General features: G+C 43.1%; 1 protein-coding gene across 1 annotated transcript in view; it reads right to left on the bottom strand.

Annotated features, from left to right (window-relative positions):
* Nucleotides 1–3,252: 3,252 nt before the first annotated feature.
* ABCC3 (ATP binding cassette subfamily C member 3) overlaps nt 3,253–14,947 on the bottom strand; it is a 691,699-nt gene continuing 680,004 nt past the window's right edge. The window contains exon 31 of the mRNA XM_069200423.1: nt 3,253–3,432. Coding sequence (XP_069056524.1) covers nt 3,324–3,432 — 109 coding nt within the window. The 3' untranslated portion in view covers nt 3,253–3,323. The remainder of the gene's footprint in view (nt 3,433–14,947) is intronic.

The raw sequence follows: 14,947 nt of genomic DNA, 5'->3' as shown, positions 1-14,947 counted from the left end.
CACAAGCATGACAACTCATAAATAGACTTAATTAGATCAGGCTGTTCATTGAAAATACATGGATGCGGTAGGATCCCTAACAACCAGAGACTGTATAAATGCAAGAAGACACATAACTTAGGCATTATTGTCATTCTTGAGGTGTTTCAGGTTGAGGTGTCTTGTGCTTTTCTCAGTGATTGGGGGTAAATGGGCAGGGGCAGTGCAGGGGCCCCCAGGGGCCCCACGACACCCGTTCCCGCCATCCTGGTTCTGGCGGTGTAAACCACCAGAAACAGGGTGGCGGGAAGGGGGTCGGAATCCCCATGGCGGCGCTGCAAGCAGCGCCGCCATGGAGGATTCCCTGGGCCAGGGGACGCGGCTTTACCGCCGCAGTCAGAATTGCCCAGGAAGCACCGCCAGCCTGCTGGCGGTGCTTCCGCTGCCCTCCGCCCTGGCGGTTTTAAACCACCAGGGTTGGAATGAGGGCCTAAGACTCTGATGTAGCCTTTTACCCTTGTGACAGCGGCTTCAGGACGGACCTCCATTATACGGATTCAGCAGAACTTTCAATCAATTGTGGCATCTGCTCACTGATTCTGGTTTGCACAAATATGTATCTGTCCTTGCGGGGTCCGCTTTCTATGGTCACAGTCAGGTCCAAAGAACCAATCAGTTACTACGTGGCTCATCAAAATGTTGCTTGAATGAGGATTTACCTTAAAAAACAAAAGACAAGAGGCGTCCACCACACAAAGGGTTTCATAGCCCCTGTAGTTATTCTGGAGACAGAACAGGGAAGCCAGGATGCCTGTAGACTTCAGAGGGAAACCACTAGAAGCTTCTCTCCCACTTCAAAGGCACAGCTGGATATAAATACTGGACCTCAGACACCACCACTTTGGTGCACTTCTGGACCTGTGGATACTCTTCCAGGTAGGACTGCTATGCTGCTGAAAAATGTCCACTCTGCTGAACTGCACTCTGCTGGAATACTGCCTTGCTGTGCTGCTGCTTTGTTGTGCTGACCTGCTACCCTCTTGCCTGGGTGAGAAGGAATGGACCTGCATCTCTTGAGCCCAGAACCTGGAGTGACTCCAAGGGCTAGTTGGCTGGCCTCTTGAACAGAAGCCTCAGAGACATAAAATGCTTCCAACAACCTTGCACCTGCACCTGGACTCTGCCATATGGGAGTCTACCCTGGCAAGTGGTCCCACCCCAGACCTCAACCCTTGGAAGTGGGCTTAAGGTGCTTTTCAGCCTCTGTGGTGTCAGTAGAACCAAAGCATCACCTCTGTTGCATGGCACAAACCCAAAAAGAACTGACAAATCTCTGCTGATGTGTGGATTGAACCCGTCACAAAAACCCCTATAGCCTTTGCAACCCATAACATCTTCGGAATTACCACTGCATACTGCATACTCTATGCAGGCCCTTGCATCACTCGTCCAGTGCATCCTCGATGATGCCAGACTCCACAGCACAGCCTTGGAACTCTTCAGATGCAACGCATCGCCATGACTGCTCACCGCATCCTTGATGCCGAACTTCACATCGCAAGCCCTGTCAACAAGTTTCCTAATGATGACACAGGTCCTTGCAGTGCAGCTCCACTGCATCTCAAAACCGATTTATTGCTTCAGCTGTGAAATGCATCTTTGACACATAATCACACAATGCTTTGTAAACCAGGATTTAATGTACTTTCTTAAGCGGGCCAAAATGGGTCAACATAGCCAGTCCACTCGCCATCTTGGTTGGTCGAGGAAAAACAGATATCCAGAGTTGGCGCTTTCTGCATTTTTGCACTATTTTTAGTAAAACAATTAAAATGTAATATCCCCGGTTTTTCCAATTGGATTTTTATCATTTTGGTCTTGTATTTATTGAACATTACTCTTTTTTTCTAACTCTGTTGTGGGCTCTTATGTGGTGTGTTTTCAATACGTTACTGTTGCACAAATACTTAACACATTGCCTCTAAGTTAAACCTGACTGACTGCTCTGTGCCAAGCTACCAATGGGTTGAGCACAGGTTAATTTAAGGTTTGCTTGTGACGTCACCCTGAGAAGAATTCTGGTTGCTGATTGAGAAGGGTTTCACTCCCCTTAACCAGTGACCCAGTTTCTTACACCTCCACACAAAAAGAAAAAAAGTGGTGGAGAAGGAAGGAAGAAGGTGAGGGATTTCGGTATTCCTTTTGTAAAGGGAAAACTAGGGACCAATGAGAACTTGAAAAAGAGCGTACATATTTTTTTATTAACATGAAGAGAATTACCAAGGATGGATCTGACATCCACTTGAAATACTATGAATAAATGTTTTTGTGTAAAACGTTTCTCTAGAAGAGGTTTACATCAGTACATGTGCTTTTAAATCGCAAATGTATATTGATCATTATGATCAAACTGGCTGCATCTGGCTCGACAAACATCCTCTATTTAATTTTGCAGATATGCTAGCCTTGTAGCAGATAGGTAAATCTTTCAGCATCTCACCAGACTGTGGTACATAACGAATCCTGCCTTCTGAGCTTCTTTATTAGAGAACCTGGTGCCTTTTGCGTGCCTTTTTCACGTGTGGCAGGATCGGAGGAGTAATACATCACATACAGATTGCTGAGTAATGACATAAAACAAGAAATTATGATAGCTTGCCCCTAGTGTTTTGTAGTTTTCTGGCAGTGGTATGACAATTGAAAAAGAAAAACATCCTATCAATGTTACATATATTGCCTACTTAGACCATTCTATTACACTTTGGTTGGTAAGATCATCATTAAGGGCTTTCCAGCTCATGAGAATTGGTAGGAATCCATCCTGCGCCACTTATGACATTGCCTGTGTGCACTCTTGAGAACCTGTTTCTGCCTTGGTTACTGCTCTCACACTAGCAACAAGCTCCCTTATTCGTCTTCGTGCATTCTTTCATGGATCATAACAAAACCCATTTCATATTTCACTGTCTGCAATGACTGAAGAGGCTGATAGTGGTGAAAAGAAGTGGAATGCCCAGTAACTCAACAACAGGGCATTTCACCACACTGCTGTGTTACAGCCACCCTCTCAATCAAAGGTAGTCAAGGAAACTGTTCAGCCACCTGTCACTTATGTTTCTGTTATCTTGAAATTTTGCAGTACTACATTTCTGTAATCTTGATAATCGTCAATGCGTATTTAACATTTTTATTCAATTTTTTAAAGTTTATTGTATTATGAACAAGTCCACATTCTCTGCACATACATTATAAAGTAAAATATATACATAAAAATCTGTTTAGTGCCATTTTTAATTGCTTTTGTTCTTTCAGGACAGTCTTCGCACCCGGATGAGACAGTTCTTCTACGCCAGTCCAGCATCTTTTGCCATGCCGTAGAATATGCCCTTTGTACCTATAAGATTCGTAGGAGTATCGAATTCTGCTATCCTTCCTTTATCAAGAACAAGAACCCTATATATAAAAAATAAAAACATGCATTTAGTTATCTACATTTAAATAAACTTAATTGAAAACAGGTGGTCATTAGAATTGATTCCAAAACATTGGTGTACCTCAGTGCTTATTTTGTAAATAAAAAAAGTGCCGGCGCCCAAAACTCTCGTCTGAAACACAGGGCAGCCTAATCCTGAAGCCATCTTGAGCCTCTTCAAACAGCCACTTCCTGTCCTTTCAGCTCACTCTTGCAGCTTTCTGCTTTTTACCTTAGTGACGCTTTTTTGTTTTTCTCTTCCACCCTCTTTCCCATATGTGTCTTTTGCTCACAGTGAATGCTTGAGGCAGAAAAATAAGTACCGGCCCTCAAAAATAAGTGGCGGTACCCCTCGCCGGAAACCACCGGCTCAAATTAGGCACTGGTGTACCGCATTACTAATAATTACTTATGCAGGTGTAGTTTCGGTAACAATAGTAGGTTTTTGCTTTACTTAATGTGGCCTTTACTTAGTTTTCAGAAAAATGTCAATCGCACAGATTATTATAAATAAATTACCTCATACTCAAAACCGCATGATCATAGTTTTGCATATGTTACATTACCAGGGGCAGCATATACTAATATAATCTCTGTAAATAGAAGGACCTCCACTCAGAGCAGGAGTATGAATAAGCGTGATTATGAAGGAAGTTTAGTGGGCAAATGAACACGTTATTTTACAATTGTATTTATGTTTTAAAAGAAAGTGATACATGGTAAATCTACATTTAATATTTTATTCTATACACGCAGTCAACACAAAATATAAACTACTGTCAAACACAGAAACAGCACTGTACATGAAACATTATGCCTTTGTTTTACATATACAAAAGTAATGCCCTGTGATTTCACATATGAAGCGCAGCAGTGAAAGTCCAGAGTGATAATGAACTATGGACACAAAGAGCATCACATGCCAGTGAGGTAGGAAACAGTGCTGGACTGAAACAACTCACAGTATATTATGTCCCATATGTTGGGTTTTTCATTATGAGTAGACAGGATTTGGTAGTAGTGGAGCGGGTAGAAGGGGTACAGGGGGAGAGTGTGCGGGTGTGTGTGTGTGTGTGGGGGGGGGTTTAATAATTAAAAAAAACAGAAAACACTTACCTAATGCTGCTGGCCTCCTTGTGCTCCTCCGCTTCCTGGTCCCAGAAGTCCATGGGACAGGTTCAGAGACTCCCTGTGCAATCCCTGCACTGCTCTCATGCTATTACCAACCATGAGAGCAGCGCAGCGTGTGGCCTGAATGGGCTGGTTTACCGCTCGGTCAGGTGCATGAAGTATGTGCGGTTTCTCCAACCCTGCTGTTAAATACAGCTGGGTTGGAGAAACCTAACTGCGCATGTTTGTTTGGCTGGCCAAAGACGGCCGGCCAAACAGACATGCGCACTCAATTTCACTCCACTCAACCCCTCCCATGGCCCAACCCTACCCCTCCCTGCACTTGCTGGCTCAGAGCCACCAGCTGAAAATTAAAACAATAATAAAATATTGTTTTATTTTTTTTAGCTGCTGGCTCTGAGCCAGTGGGGCGACGTTCCTCTGCCATTGCGGAGGAGCTGCGGCTGATACCAGGGGCCAATAATGATTCCAGGTTGCATCCCTGCACCTAAATTCAGCCATTATGTGGCTGCTACATATAGGGGTGACTAGAAGGAGACAATTGGGAGAAGGGGAGCTTAGGGATTCACTGTTGTCTGCAGCCCCATGATAAAAGAGGTTGTCAGTTACTGGGCTATGCCTCTGCCCGCAGCTTCTGCTCCTCTTCAGCCACAGTTTTACCACATGTGAAACTGCAAATGCTAACAGTGGGTGTGGTGTTTCCGGCCATGTTGATTTCAAGTGAGGGAACAGCACACCAGTACCAGTATCTCACCCAGGGAGTCACTATGCCATACTTGCAATGACTGCCTTGGTGTTGGCATGAATACAGTTAGATCACAGTTCCATCACATTGCCATCACAGTTACAACCACAATCGTAGATCAAGAACTTCATTCCTATTTTAGATGTGTCTCAAATGTGGCTCAAATAGTGTTTGGACATGATTTGTTTTTCTAATTTTTCTTATTTTTCTAAGTCAGACACACATCATGCATTGTTACAGGGTTTCCTCATGCATGGGAATAGTCCAGAACGAGGGACAACATGGACTCTGACAGTTCAGTAAAATCTTTCCACCAGTTATCCATCATTGCCACCGGCAAAGTGATTTGTCTCTTTCCTGCTTTTTCTCTCTCGCTCTTTCTCTCTCACTGTCTCTCCTCTTGCAAGCAAAGCCCGAGTGCTGTGGTGTCAGAGGGAGCTGTGATGGAAAATAATTTGCACCAACCCACTGTTTGGCGGATCATGCCAAAGTACTGCACATTTAAGATGGGTGCTCTATGTGTCCTCTTAGACAGGAGATTCCCTTCCCATTAAAATGGAAATATTTTCAAATGCAAGAGGAATCCCCTCATGTAAAATGACCTCACATTAACATCATGACAATGCATCAATCTTAGATGAGGAGATTATTTTTACAATCCAACATCATTTACTAAGTATCTATGGCAAAGTTGAGAACTGATTTACAATTGATGGCCTTAGAGCCTGCAGACAATGATGGTGAAGAATGCTCTGACTGAGGAGCAGAGCTTGGAGATGCCATGACCCACAATATGGCAGGTCAGTGACATAATCTGGTAATCCACAGCCAAATGCTGCTTCGGGTTGTTGACAAAGCTCTTGGTGCCAGAAATGAAATGAAGGTCCAAACTACCATCCCACTGTAAACATACGTGGGATGGCCCAAAATGTGAATTACACTTCAAGCATGCAATGGCTAAAGGTGGTGGTCTCGAACAATCCAATTGTGGAACGAGGAAGACTTAAGTCCACTCTGTGCATTTTTGAAAGCATGTTTGTAGATGCGCAACACCAAAAATGGACAACAGTTCCTTCTCATTTATAACTATCTAAATATATCTAAACGTGAAATGGGTTCCTTGCATTGTTGCAAGGATAGTTCCCTGAAAACCATGCTAACCAGGAACAAGCATTGGCAAGCCAGTAGCTCTTGCCAATTCAAGAGCTAATGGCTTAGCCAATGTGTTTTAGTCATGTTCTACACCAGGGTGGCTACTGTTCAGCATGGCTAAAAGTTAGTAACGTAGAGGAGAGTAGTGTGGAGTGTTGTAGAGTGGAATGGCGAAGAGTGTAGTAGAGTGGAATGGCATAGACTGTTGTGTATTGGAGTAGCATAGAGTGGAGTTGTGCAGCGTGGCATACAGTGGAGAAGAGTTGACTGGTGTAGAGTACACTGGTGTAGGGTGTCGCAGAGTAAAGTGCTGTAGAGTGCAGTGGCATATAATTCAATGGTGTACAGTGCAGCATTGTAGAATGCATTGTCATTGATTTGAGTGTTGCAGAGAAGAGTACAATGGCGTAGAGTGCAGTGGTGCAGAGTAGAGTGGCACAGAATTATGCAGAGTAGAATATAGTGCTGTAGAATGCAGTGGCATATAGTGCAGTGGCATAGAGTTGAGTGCTGCAGAAAAAAGTGGCGTGGAGTAATGTAGAGTGGCATAGAGTGCAGTGGCAAAGAATGTAGTAGTGCATAGTACAGTGGCATAGAGTTCAGTAGCATAGAGTGTAGTACAATAGAGTGCAGTGGCATACAGTGCAGTGGCATAGAGTGACGTACTGCAGAGCGAAGTGGCGTAAAGTAGAGTGGAGTAGAGTGGCATATATTGCAGTGGCAAAGAGTGTAGTAGTGCAGAGTAGAGTGGTGTAAAGATCAGTGGCATAGAGTGCAGTGTTGCAGAGCATAGTGCTGTGGAGTGCACTGGCATGTAATGCAGAAGTGCAGAGTGGAGTACTGCAAAGTGAAGAGGAGTAGTTATGTAGAGTGCAGTGGCATAGGACGCAGCAGTGCAGAGCTGAGTGGCATAGAGTTTAGCGGCATAGAGTACATTGTTGCAAATTAGAATGTCAGCGTGCAGTAGTGTAGAGTGTTGTGGAGTGCATTGATGTAGAGTGCAGTGGCATAGAATGACAGTTTAGAGTGGTGTAGATTAGAGTGCAATGGCACAGCAGTTAACAGTGGAATGGAATAGAGTAGAGTGGACTGATGTAGAGTTTATTGGCTTAGAGTGTTGTGGAGTATAGTGGCGTAGAGTGCAGCAGCTTAGAATTCAGCGGTTGAGTCGTAGGATGCAGTGGTGTAGATTAGAGTGGCGCATAGTATAGTGCAGTGCCGTAGAGTCCAGTGGTGCAAAGTAGAGTGGCATAGAGTGCAGTTGAGTAGAACACTGTGGCGTAGAGTCCAGAGGTGTAGAGTAGAGTGGCGTGGAGTGCAGTCGCATAGGGTGGTGCAGAGTTGGGTGGCAAAGAGTGCAGTGGTGTACAGTGGTGCAGAATAGAATGGCATAGAGTGCATGGGGTAGAGTGGTGCAGAGTAGAGTATAGTGGCTTAGAGTGAAGTGCCGTAGAGTGCAGTGCAGCAGAATAGTGTTGCAGAGTGCAGTGTTGGAAAACATTGTGTCAGAGTGCAGTGACGTAGTGTACAGTGGCATAGAGAGCAATGGCATAGACTACAGAGGCGCAGTTTACATTGTAGTGGTATAGAGTGCAGTGGCCTAGAGTGCAATGGTGTAGAGTCTAGTGCCATAAAGTCGAGTGGCATAGAGTAGATTATTTCAGAGTAAGGTGAAGTGGGGTAGAGTGGAGTGGTGATGAGGACAGTGAGGGGAGGTAGAGTGGAGTGGTACAGTACAGTGACGTACAGTAGAGTGGCATAGACACTTCAGGATTTCCAAAAATGTGCTTCATTTGGGCTTTTCTAATTCTGAAATATACGCACAGTTCAGTTACAGACATTTATACTTTATCGTGTGCAAGAAAAAAAAAACATTGTACAGCCTTCCTCGAGCATTACCCTGAAGCTGCCATGATTGTCACATAAATCCTCTCAGAAGTCAGAGAAAGAAAAATAAACACCAAGCTCCCTGGAAGAGAGAGCCTGACATTTGACCTCTGTCTTTGAATTCACAGCAAATGTGACAAGATAAGAAGAAATTTTAAAAACCTGTTTACAAAAATCAAGCACTAGTGAATGAATACAGTATAGGGTTTGAGAAAGGGAAGGGACCAACTCGAGCTGGACAGTCGAAACTAAATAGAGCCAGCAAATAGAAAGCAAGCAAATGTGAGTTACAAACATCAAAGCCAAAGTTAAATAACGTGCGGAATGGATTCCGAGAGAAGCTTTCTGAATGTCCCGAAGATGTCATTAGAAAAACAGACAGCTACACTGTCTGGTAAACTTCGACCTTAAAAGATCCATCTGGTGCACCAAAGAGGCCCAGCAAAACTGTACCAGACAGTATGAATGGAGTCTATAAACAGAACTAAATGTCCAGACAATTAAAAAGGATTTCTAAAGCATCTGCCAAATCCCTCACTATACTGAGGTTGCAGATGGGTGTGGCACAGTCAAGGGAAATCTGTATTGCAAGTATATGTATTACAGCTGAGAGGTACACACAATCCACAGCAAGTAGATGACTTGTGGGTAACATTATCCATTGATGCAGAGTGTCTATGAAAATACATGTAAAATCTCCTATGGACAGGTTCTGAGCTCAACATCAGCTGTAGATTCGCTTCAACTACAGGAAAACCCTTTGGTAAAAAATAGTGTTTTATAACGGAAAGCATTAACATAACGGACATTAAATGTATGTGAAGAAGCAAAAGTAATCTATATTTCATAGGCATTTGAGGAGGGGTGGTTTAAGGGTTCCACAATTAGGGGATGCTGACAACAGATAGACAAGTGAAGCTAGAAAATGCCAAATCAGGAAAATTACATCATGTTTACTTATGAAATCATGTATTTTGTTGAATAGGTTTTGCTATGTTTCAATAAAGTTTTTCAAAAGTGGAAAAATGCAGATTAGTCAGTAAGTCAAATACACTTTATTCGGGTAATTAAAACCATAATAGTTACAAACACAATACTTTATTTCATAAAACATGTCACCAAAAAACAATGAAAGCCAATCATCTCCTTATAATGATTCAGAACTACACCAGCAGGGGTTAATTTGTCTGAGGACCCAAGACATGGTCGAATGGTCTCTTCCTGCTTCTTATGGCCCCCGTTAAAAAGCTTGCTACATTAAAACAAACTTGAACATTAGGCAACATCGGCAAATATGTAAAAGCCAGTCTAACTTGTGCTTATTGCTTCCCTATTAGCAACAGTAAGATATATTGCAGTCTTAGCAGAGCTAAAAGAGTCGAAATGTACCCAATCTTTGTGGTTAATGTATCAAGAGGTAGATTGTGGAATGGAAAGGAGATGTCTAATAAATTTGTTCTCCGCCGTCTGTAAGTCCACGGCCGTCTTATATCTCCAAATATCGCTCCTGTAGATAGCTAGAGAGATGCATTTAGATTGATAAACCTTGACCAGAGCATTTACAGGTTTAGTATCCAGCCGGCTGGCAAAATCAAAAACCGGTGCATGGCTCTAGCCATGACATTCCTTTTTGCCCTCCTGAGTGGATCCCAGCTACCTCTGTCATCAAATCAAACCCCTAGATTAGAGAAGGTGTTCCCCCTGTTGATTTCAGTTCCTACTATACCACACTTCCTATGGCCTTTATTTTTAGATCCCATCACCATGATATGGAATTTGGTATAGTTAGGTGCCAAATCCAGGGTATTCATAAAACCCACAAAGGAATCAAAAAGTTGCTGGAGTCCCACTGCGGTTCTAATTAGCAAAGCTGCATCGTCCATCTATAAGAAAGCTAGTATTACCTGTGACCCCACTCGTGGGATATCTTTACAGGCTGCACTCAGTGTTGGGCCCAGTTTATTATTATACAGTGTAAATAAAAGTTGGGCTAAGATGCTACCTTGTCTAACCTCCCTATGCATTCTAAAGGGCGAGGAAAGATTCGGTGCCTGATCATATTTCACCACAGCAAATAAATTTACATGTAGATTGTGCAAGAAGTTCACAGTGTTGAGATCTATTCCCATATTATAAGGATTAACAATAACTTTGTCTTATTGCCCTGTCGAAGGCTGAAGCTAAGTCTATAAAGGCTAAATATAAACAGCCCCTTTTAGCTAAGGTGTATTTCCCATTAACTAGCTGCACATTCAGGGATTGATCTAATGTGCTCTTCCCTGGCCTGAACGCAAACTGTAAAATGGAGATCAGATTATTTTGGTTCAGCAAGGAGGTTAACCTCGAGAGGATCACTCTCCCCATTACCTTCATCACTGAGTCAATAAGGAAGAATGGCCTGTAGCATTGTGGGTCATTTCTAGGGCCTTTTTAAAGACTGGGGTAATTACAGATTTTGACCAGGAGGCGAGTATTCCACTGGTACATGCAGCATTTGAGAGATTAGCTACAATTTTAGCCCAATATTTCATGTCTGTTCTATGTAAATCAGGTAGTACCCCATCGGATCCCGGCGCATTATCATTTGACATAGTGGGGATAGCCTCTATTACTTCCTCCTCAGTAAACATCAATTCACAGTCCCCTCCTAAATACTTGCTCAGACTAGGGGCGTCCATTGTCCTGCTCTAGTAGATGCCCTTAAAGGAAAATGTCACTTACCCAGTGTACATCTGTTCGTGGCATTAGTCGCTGCAGATTCACATGCTGTGCATAGTCCGCCGTCTGGAGTTGGGTCGGAGTGTTACAAGTTGTTTTTCTTCGAAGAAGTCTTTTCGAGTCACGAGACCGCGGGACTCCTCCTCCTTTGTTTCCATTGCGCATGGGCGTCGACTCCATCTTAGATTGTTTTCCCCGCAGAGAGTGAGGTAGGAGTTGTGTATGTTAGTAATAGTGCCCATGCAATAGAATGAATAAGTATGTACAAAATAAAGTTTAAGGTAATATATTTACAAATGTACAAATGTTGGAGATTACTTCCAAACGGCTACAGGCTCCCGGGGAGGCGGGTGGGCGCATGTGAATCTGCAGCGACTAATGCCACGAACAGATGTACACTGGGTAAGTGACATTTTCCGTTCGGTGGCATGTGTAGCTGCAGATACACATGCTGTGCATAGACTAGTAAGCAGTTATCTCCCCAAAAGCGGTGGTTCAGCCTGTAGGAGTGGAAGTAGTTTGAAATAAAGTTCTTAGTACAGCTTGACCTACTGTGGCTTGTTGTGAAGATAGCACGTCTACACAGTAGTGCTTAGTAAATGTGTGAGGTGTAGACCATGTTGCTGCCTTACATATTTCATTCATTGGAATGTTTCCTAGGAAGGCCATGGTGGCGCGTTTCTTCCTGGTTGAGTGTGCCTTTGGTGTAATAGGCAGCTCTCTCTTTGCTTTAAGGTAGCAGGTTTGGATGCACTTAACTATCCATCTGGCTATACCTTGTTTTGATATTGGGTTTCGTGTATGAGGTTTTTGAAATGCAATAAATAGTTGTTTTGTTTTTCTAATTGGTTTTGTTCTGTCAATGTAGTACATTAGTGCCCTTTTGATGTCTAATGTATGTAGTGCCCTTTCAGCTATTGAGTCTGGCTGTGGAAAGAACACTGGTAGTTCTACAGTTTGATTTAAGTGGAACAGTGAGATAACTTTTGGTAAGAATTTTGGATTGGTTCTTAGAACTACTTTATTTTTGTGTATTTGAATAAATGGTTCTTGTATAGTAAACGCCTGAATTTCACTTACTCTTCTTAGAGATGTAATGGCAATGAGAAATGCAACTTTCCACGTTAGGTATTGTATTTCGCAAGAATGCATGGGTTCAAAAGGTGGACCCATGAGTCTTGTTAAGACAATGTTGAGGTTCCATGAAGGAACAGGTGGTGTTCTTGGTGGTATAATTCTCTTTAGGCCTTCCATGAATGCTTTAATGACAGGTATTCTAAACAGTGAAGTTGAATGAGTAATCTGCAGGTATGCAGATATTGCTGCGAGATGTATTTTTATGGAAGAGAAGGCCAGATTTGATTTTTGCAGATGTAGTAAGTATCCTACTACATCCGTTGGAGATGCATGTAATGGTTGAATTTGATTGTTATGGCAGTAGCAAACAAATCTTTTCCATTTACTTGCATAGCAGTGTCTAGTGGATGGCCTTTTAGCTTGTTTTATGACCTCCATACATTCTTGTGTGAGGTTTAAGTGTCCAAATTCTAGGATTTCAGGAGCCAAATTGCTAGATTCAGCGATGCTGGGTTTGGATGCCTGATTTGTTGTCTGTGCTGTGTTAACAGATCTGGTCTGTTGGGTAGTTTGACATGAGGCACTACTGACAGGTCTAGTAGTGTTGTATACCAAGGTTGTCTTGCCCATGTTGGTGCTATTAGTATAAGTTTGAGTTTGTTTTGACTCAATTTGTTTACTAGATATGGAATAAGAGGGAGAGGGGGAAAAGCGTACGCAAATATCCCTGACCAATTCATCCATAGAGCATTGCCTTGAGACTGCTGGTGTGGGTACCTGGATGCGAAGTTTTGGCATTTTGCGTTCTCTTTTGTTTGCAAATAGGTCTATTTGTGGTGTTCCCCAAATTTGGAAGTAAGTGTTTAGAATTTGTGGGTGAATCTCCCATTAGTGTACTTGTTGGTGATCCCGAGAGAGATTGTCTGCTAGCTGATTCTGGATCCCTGGAATAAACTGTGCTATTAGGCGAATGTGGTTGTGAATTGCCCATTGCCATATCCTTTGTGCTAGGAGACACAGCTGTGTCGAGTGTGTTCCCCCCTGTTTGTTTAGATAATACATTGTTGTCATGTTGTCTGTTTTGACAAGAATGTATTTGTGGATTATGATGGGTTGAAATGCTTTCAACGCTAGGAATACTGCTAACAATTCGAGGTGATTTATATGAAGCCTTTTTTGATGTACGTCCCATTGCCCTTGGATGCTGTGTTGATTGAGGTGTGCTCCCCACCCTGTAATGGAAGCATATGTAGTTATCACGTATTGTGGCACTGGGTCTTGGAAAGGCCGCCCTTTGTTTAAATTTATACTGTTCCACCATTGAAGCGAGATTTATGTTTGGCGGTCTATCAACACCAGATCTAGAAGTTGACCCTGTGCATGTGACCATTGTGATGCTAGGCACTGTTGTAAGGGCCTCATGTGCAATCTTGCGTTTGGGACAATGGCTATGCATGAGGACATCATGCCTAGGAGTTTTAACACCATCTTTGCATGTATTTTTTGTGTTGGATACATGGCTCGTATGATTTGTGAAAATTTTGAACCCTTTGTGGACTTGGAGTGGCAATCCCTTTTATTGTGTTGATTGTCGCTCCTAAGTATTGCTGTGTTTGGCACGGCAGAATGTGTGACTTTGTATAGTTGATGGAGAGCCCTAGTTTGTAGAGGGTTTGTATGACATAATCTGTGTGGTGTGAACACCTTGTTAGGGAGTTGGTATTGATTAGCCAATCGTCTAGGTAGGGGAACAAGTGTATTTGCTGCCTTCTGATATGTGCAGCAACTACTGCTAGACATTTTGTAAAGACTCTCGGTGCAGTTGTTATACCGAACGGCAACACCTTGAATTGGTAATGTATTCCCTTGAATACGAACCTTAGGTATTTCCTGTGCGAGGGATGTATCGGTATGTGGAAATACGCGTCTTTTAGATCTAAGGTTGTCATGTAGTCTTGCTGTCTCAACAGTGGTAATACGTCCTGTAGCGTGACCATGTGAAAATGTTCTGATTTGATGTAGGTGTTTAGTATTCTGAGATCTAAGATTGGTCTCAGTGTTTTGTCTTTCTTTGGTATTAGAAAGTACAGTGAGTAAACTCCTGTGTTTCTTTGTGGACCTGGTACGATTTCTATCGCGTCTTTTTGTAGTAATGCTTGAACTTCCAGATCTAGCAGGTCTAAATGCTGTTTTGACATATTCTGTGCTTTTGGTGGGACGTTTGGAGGGAATTGGAGAAATTCTATGCAATAACCATGCCGGATAATTGCTAAGACCCAAGTGTCTGTTGTTATCTCCTCCCAAAATTTGTAGAACTGGCTTAGTCTTCCCCCCACTGGTGTTGTGTGAAGGGGTTGAGTGACTTGTGAGTCACTGTTTGGTTGGCGGGGTTTTGGGACCCTGAAATTTCCCCCTGTTTCTAGGGAATTGTCCCCCTCTGTATTGGCCCCGAAAGCCTCCCCTTTGGTACTGTCCCTGGTAGGTAGACGGTGTTGTTTGTGAGGTACTAGCTTGTGAGGTTTGACCTCGAAACCCCCATCTGAAGGTTGTTTTGCGAAACGTGCCAAAAGTGCCTCTGTCCTGCGGGGAATAGAGTGCGCCCATGGCCTTAGCTGTGTCAGTATCTTTTTTTAATTTCTCAATTGCCGTGTCCACTTCGGGTCCAAACAATTGTTGTTCACGAACGGCATATTGAGCACTGCCTGTTCTACCTCAGGTTTGAAGCCGGATGTGCGCAACCATGCGTGCCTCCTTATGGTTACCGAGGTATTTATTGTTCTTGCAGC

The sequence above is a fragment of the Pleurodeles waltl genome, chromosome 7 (assembly GCF_031143425.1).
Source record: "Pleurodeles waltl isolate 20211129_DDA chromosome 7, aPleWal1.hap1.20221129, whole genome shotgun sequence".
Lineage (NCBI taxonomy): Eukaryota > Metazoa > Chordata > Amphibia > Caudata > Salamandridae > Pleurodeles > Pleurodeles waltl.
Note: the sequence above shows the minus strand (reverse complement) of the source record. Positions and strands in the feature narration are given on the sequence as shown.